At 38.8% G+C, this 7,156-nt stretch overlaps 1 protein-coding gene across 6 annotated transcripts in view; it reads right to left on the bottom strand.

The window, feature by feature from the left end:
- Positions 1-1,152: 1,152 nt before the first annotated feature.
- Positions 1,153-7,156, bottom strand: part of HDAC8 (histone deacetylase 8) — a 645,099-nt gene continuing 639,095 nt past the window's right edge. For all 6 annotated transcript variants that reach the window (XM_068248048.1, XM_068248047.1, XM_068248043.1 and 3 more), the window contains one exon: positions 1,153-3,448. In XM_068248048.1, coding sequence (XP_068104149.1) covers positions 3,426-3,448 — 23 coding nt within the window. In that variant the 3' untranslated portion in view covers positions 1,153-3,425. The remainder of the gene's footprint in view (positions 3,449-7,156) is intronic.

The following is a 7,156-nucleotide window of genomic DNA, read 5'->3' as shown; positions in this document are numbered from 1 at the left end:
AATCATTTTATTGTACAAAAATGTTGACATTTATCCACTGATGTGTAAAAAAAAAAAAAAAAAAAAAAAAAAGCTAAAAAAACGTTTATATGAATTACTGTACATAGACGGTGCCACAAAATCCTCAAGTATGGAAGTGTGTGAAAAAATAATTTTATTGAACTAGAGAGATATGGGGATAAAATATTAATTTCCTTTTGTCAGTTGCCTGGTTGTCCTGCTGATACTCTGTTTCTAGTACTTGAACACACTAACCTATAGTGACTGAGGCGCCAGGTGTTACCCGGACATATTGTGTCGTGTTCTCCTATCCTTTATTGCTTGATAAAGCAGGTTTAGGCCTGCGAAATGCGTTGCGATTAACCTCTGGTTAATACAAGGTCTTTTTGAACAATTCTTTTTTGTACAGTTGTGTTCAAAATTATTCAACCCCCACTGAAATTGAGTGTTTTGGCCAGTTTGACATTGATTTTGATAATTTCAGTCATCTTGTTTACAATTAAATGAAAGAGGCACTTGTAAGTCAGACAAATATAACATAACATTTATAATGAAATAACCACAAATGTCTTTTCTGTGCTCACATCATTATCAGTTTTATTCAACCCCCAAGTGACATTCATTCTTAGTACAACATTCTTTTCCAGTTATAACAGCTTTTAAACGTGAAGCATAGCTTGACACATACCTCCAAGTCCACTAGAGCATGTTTGCAGATTAAAGGTTGGCAGATTAAAGGTCGGAACATTTTGGAGTGGCCATCACAGTCACCGGACTTAGATCCGATTGAGAACCTCTGGTGGGACTTAAAGAAAGCAGTTGCAGCGCGCAAGCCTAAGAATGTGACTGAATTGGAGGCTTTTGCCCATGAAGAATGGGCTAAGATACCCGTAGATCGCTGCAAGACACTTGTGTCAAGCTATGCTTCACGTTTAAAAGCTGTTATAACTGGAAAAGGATGTTGTACTCAGTACTAAGAATGAATGTCACTTGGGGGTTGAATAAAACCGATAATGATGTCAGCACAAAAAAGACATTTGTGGTTATTTCATTATAAATGTTATGTTATATTTGTCTGACTTACAAGTGCCTCTTTGATTTAATTGTAAACAAGATGACTGAAATTATCAAAATCAATGTCAAACTCGCCAAAACACTTAATTTCAGTGGGGGTTGAATAATTTTGAACACAACTGTAACTTGTACCCACAATTCTTCTTAACATATGTAGCAATTTTGGTAGCAATGACATGTATGCTTTGCTATTCACCGCTAAAGTCAGCACGAAATTGCGCATAAAATCATGCGTAATTACAATTAGGAACAATTAACTACGAAATTAATTTATGCTATTCCCCCAAAATTTCGCATTACGATGCGCAATTGTGTATTACGATGCATAATTACAGATGGGCATAATTTCTGCTCATCACTACTAACTTAGAACAAATATGCCGATCAGGTGCATTTGGAAAAATGTAACCTCATCAACACTGCATGTTTCAGGTCCATGACTAAAGATGGCCATACACTTACAGATTTACACCCAATGTTCCAAAATGATTTGCTCCTTTCAGAAAGGAATCTATTAAGGAGGAATCAATTCATACCACACACAGCAGATCGCTTTTTAACAGATTTCAGTGGGTAGTCTAATGAAAATTGATCAAACTGCAGCATTGCACTGTTTGGTTCAATGCAATGTTATTCCTTATAGATTGTCCGCTGCTCCTACCCCAACCAACCTAGATTTTCCATCCTGTCTGCTCAATACAACATTTAAAGGAATCAATTCCTATCCGATCAAAGTGATCAACATCTTTAGACAATACTGAACTGAGAAAATCAGCAGAGCAGCCATGTAACGGGCGTTGTTTAAAAGAAAATAAACAAGGCACTCTCCATACCTCTTCCATTACAGGGTCACTTTGAAGTGTACTGAGCAGAGCTTTTTTTCTTTTTAAAAAAATGAACTTCCCCATATAAGAGTTTCATAATGCTTTGTGTCGCTGGAGGTGTGGTGGGAGCACCATTACTTAGCTATGGGCGGCTAATCCTCTGGCCCTCATCCAGTTCAAGATTCTATATCTTTTTCTCCTGACTGCAGGTTCTGCCAACATTGGTAATTCCTGGCAGGGTTATTCGCACGCGTGCCGCAATGCATGATGGGAGATGCAAGTACAGCACTGCAATTGCATCTAACCAGACTTCACCTCCCAGCATGCATTGTGATGCACATGACCCCGCCAGGAATTACAAATGCTGGCAGAAGCTGTGTTCAGGAGCAGAAGATAGAGAATCCCGAACGGGCAGGGACCAAAGGATCAGGATCGCATAGGTAAGTAAGGTGCACCCTCCAATTTCCAGCTGTACACACCATTATGAACCTTCCTTATGGGGAGGTTGATTATTTAACCCTCCTGGCGGTTAATTTTTTTTGCCAATTAGGCACAAATCCATTTTTTTTAATTAATTTTTTTTTTGTTTCATGTAAAGCTACCAGAGTGGTAGCTACATGAAACACCACTAGAGGGCGCATGTGTCCCTCTAGTGCGATCGTCGCCGGCATCAATAGCAAACAGGGGAACGCGCATATAACGCGTTCCCCTGTTTGGCTTCTCCTGTCGCCATGGCGACGATCGGAATGACGTCATGGACGTCAGCCGACGTCTTGACGTCAGACGCCTCCGATCCAGCCCATATCGCTGCCTGGAACTCATTGGTCCGGGCAGCGCAGGGCTCTGGCGGGGGGCCCTCTTCCGCCGCTGCGTGCAGGCGATCGCCGCAGAGCGGCGGTGATCGAGCTATACGTGCGGCTAGCAAAGTGCTAGCTGAGCGTACAGCACTTTGAGTGGGGCGAATCGCCCCACTAGAGGCAGAGATATCCTCCTGCGCGGCATAGCCCGAGCTCAGCTACTGCCAGGAAGGTTAAAAAGGAAATAAACACTCTTCAGTACACTTTAAGGGCCTGAGCCCACTGACGTAGTTGTGGATGCTTTTCAGAAACACAGATGCTGAAAAGCGAACAAAATCGCACACTACTGGGTTAGTGAGCTCAGGTCCTAAAGCACATCCAACCATGACAGGTAAAAAAGGTTTTGTTAATAAAATTAGCAGAATTCCACAAAATGTAAGATCAAACAAATAGTACAGCCGTATGTAACAATATTTTCTTTTCACAACTTAACTTTGATAGTATAGTGAAATATATAAATGTGTGTGGATTCCAATACACACACAGGAAAAAGCAATTTACAAATACAGAATCATACAGAAGATAAGAACATTTTTTTTACTGGTCATAGAAGCAGCTCTGCATGTCATCTGGGATCACTGCACTCTTGCGGGTATATGCTATACAAATTAACTTTTCAGGAACATGGATCTCCAGGCTTAGGAAAGTAGACAACATGGCATCTGATGAGTTAAACTACATGTTTCAAGTTACCTGTTAAGAAAAGTGATGGTATAAAGAAGAAAGCAATGAACAAACGACACCAATGGTATTTGTAGAAACCACATTAATAACTACAGGAGCTATGCAAATCACTTTTTAAAATCAATTTTTAGTGTTAAGGTGGCCACACACCATCCATTTTTATATTTCTTTTCCATTCAAGAAAAATCTGACTAATGTCAGAAAACTGATTGGGTCTATACATCAAAAAAAAAACTGCCACTCAAGCCTATACCATTCAATGGTCATAAAAATCGATGAGAAAAATCTACCACTCCCGATTGACTGATATAGAAAAAAATAAAATGTGACCATCTTTCTCAAATGATAAAAAAAAGCCTTTAATTTTTTGGTACAATTGATCAATTTATCAAATTGCTGTAAAATTGGATACATGACTGTAATAACAACAGGGACTATAAAATCCACATGAATTCTCAGTCTTAAGATAGCCACACACCATACAATGTTTTATATTTCAATTCAAGATTGGTCATTTTCATTGATTGATTGTAACATTTGAAAAAAACCTGACCAATGATACATTTATATTAATTGGCAGTCTACCCTACACCATTCAATTTTCTTAAAAATTCGATGAGAAAAATCCACTACTCCCGATTAACTTATATAGAAAAAAAAAATAGAAATTGTATCATCTTTCTCAAATGAATAAGACAAGAAAAAAGCTTTTGATTTCTCTGTACAATCAACTCATTTATCAAACTACTGTAAAATTGGATCATTTATTGTATTGTGTGTGGCCACCTTGGCCTACCTGCGCTCGTGTAGCGATGAAAACACTACAGAGCCAGAATGACTCTTACTATGACCTTCCCCCTTCCCTTTTTTTACCTAATGGAGCTATGGCTAGTTGCAGCATACTGTGGTTGGCACTGCACTGTTCTCTTTACCTCTACTCTCTGATAGGCTAGCTCAGTAGCACACATAGAAGAAGAGAACCTCTCAGGCCACATTATGAGGCACAATATCTTAGTAGTCTGTGCAAGAGGGATTGGATAACCAAGAAAACCTGGATTTTATGGCACAAGTGGTAATTTTTAAGGTTTTTTTTTGGTTTTAACTGCCTGTGGTGATAGTGTTGGATTTATTTTTATACCAGAGGTACGCCTCAATGTTACTTTGAATTAGTTATTTATTTATTTATTTAAGTATTTATATAGCGCTGACATATTACGCAGCGCTGTACAGATTATATATTGTCTTGTCACTAACTGTCCCTCAGAGGGGCTTACAGTCTAGTCCCTACCATAGTCATATGTCTATATCGTGTAGTGCATGTATCATAGTCTAGGGCCAATTTAGGGGGAAGCCAATTAACTTATCTGTATGTTTTTTTGGGATGTGGGAGAAACCGGAGTGCCCGGAGGAAACCCACGCAGACACGGGGAGAACATACAAACTCCTTGCAGATGTTGACCTGGCTGGGATTCGAACCGGGGACGCATCGCTTGCAAGGCTAGAGCGCTAACCACTACGCCACCGTGCTACCCATAATGAGCTAAAATTCTGCGTATTCATAATTTCACATCGAAATTAGTAATTACAATGCAAAATTGTAATGTGAAATGATCATAATTATTAGCCAGAATTTTGCAATTACTCTTAATTACGCTAAATTTACTTTGAAATCAATATTTTTAGTGCTTAACCACTTCAGCCTTCAGTCGTTTTTCACCTTATGCATCGGAGCAATTTTCACCTCCCATTCATTTGCCAATAACTTCATCACTACTTATCACAATTAATTGATATATATCTTGTTTTTTCCAGTACCAATTAGGTTTTCTTTGGGTGGTACATTTTGCTAAGAATTATTTTATTTCTAAATGTGTTTTAATGGGAATATTAATAAAAAAAATTGAAAAAATGAATATTTTTTAGGTTTCTGCCATTATACTTTTAAAATGATACATGCTACCATAATTAAAACCCACACATTTTATTTGCCTATTTGTCCCATTTAGAACACCATTTACATTATGTCCCTATCACAATGTATAGTGCCAATATTTTATTTGGAAATAAAGGTGAATTTTTTCAGTTTTGCGTCCATCACTATTTGCAAGCTTATAATTTTAAAAATATTAGTAATGTACCCTCTTGACATGCATATTTAAAAAAGTTCAGACACTTAGGTAACTATTTATTTTTTTAAATTGTAATTTTTTTTTTATTCTTTTTTTAGTTAAAAATTTTATTTGGGTATTTTTTGGGTGTGGGAGGTAAACAGTTAATTTTAAATATAATTTATTGCGTTATGTGTGAAAAAATGTATGTGCATGTAGTTTTACTATTTGGCCACAAGATGGCCACAGTGATTTTGTTTAATTCCCATCCTGTAAGCGAGAGTGCTCGCTTACAGGAAGCCTCGCTTACAGGAAGCACAAGGAGGATTTAATTTTTTTTTTCGTCAGAAAGACCGCAGCCTCTGAAAAGAAGCTGTCGGTTTTTCTACCGGGGACTTAGATCAATGAATGAAAACTATGTTCCCATTCATTGATCACCGGGCTACCGGGTGGCAACACGGGAGCGTGTATACGCGCACAGCAGCAGCCTTTTGGACGTGACAGTCACATCCAAAAGGCGAAAATGGTTAATAGCAAAGTTATAATCCCCAAATTCATTAGGTGAAATAGTGGGAACAAAACAAAAACAAAAAAAAGCTTGCAGTTTTTGAGACAATCGGTTTTAAAAAGATCAAATACAAAATGGTTTATAAACTTGGCAAAATGACATTTTTCTGTGCTACACTTAACTTTATACCTAGCTACCAGTTCTATATACACATTTTATGAAAACAGACAGCGTGGTGCCCCCCACCTCCCCCCAAATCTCTTTAAAGGGACTCCGAGCAGTACAGAAACTATGGAAAGATGCATATCATTTTAAAACTCCCTTTCTCCTCTTTCCAATGATATATAAACCGCCGGCCTATGCCTTTTAGTTTTCGCTATTTGCGCGATTGAAATTGCCGCGGCCGCGAGTTCAATCGCAAAAATAGAGAAAACTAAAAGGCGTAGGGTGACGATTTAGGTGTCACCAGAAAGAGGAGAAAGAGAGCTTTAAAATGATATCCATCTTTCCATAGTTACATTGTATTACACAGGGCGACTTTTTCTGCTGAATGGAGCTGCTGACTTTGAGAAAAAGTCGTCCTGTGTAATACAATGTAACTATGGAAAGATGGATATCATTTTAAAGCTCTCTTTCTCCTCTTTCTGGCGACACCTAAATCGTCGCCCTACACCTTTTAGTTTTCTCTATTTTTGCGATCGAAATCGCGGCCGCGGCATTTTCAATCGCGAAAATAGCGAAAACTAAAAGGCGTAGGGCGGCGGTTTATATATCATTGGAAAGAGGAGAAAGAGAGCTTAAAATGATGTGCATCTTTCCATAGTTTCTGCACTGCTCTGAGTCCCTTTAACCCCTAGTTACTCATTCAGGTTGGTGTGGCCAGAATTCAGAGCCCGGACCATGTGCTCTGCCACCTGAGCTATACCAGCCCACATAGTCCATGATATAGGGGAGCACTGAAAGAGAGGGGTGGCAAAGCCACCTCCTCTCCCCCAGAGCCCTTATTATACATGAACAAAGGGCTCTTCCACACCTCTGGTGCCCAGGAGGAGTTGGTGACCCTGCGTGGTACATGATGGAATCTGGGGGTCACCTTTAAAA

The sequence above is a fragment of the Hyperolius riggenbachi genome, chromosome 8 (assembly GCF_040937935.1).
Source record: "Hyperolius riggenbachi isolate aHypRig1 chromosome 8, aHypRig1.pri, whole genome shotgun sequence".
NCBI lineage: Eukaryota > Metazoa > Chordata > Amphibia > Anura > Hyperoliidae > Hyperolius > Hyperolius riggenbachi.
This window is presented reverse-complemented; position numbering and strand designations above follow the sequence as displayed.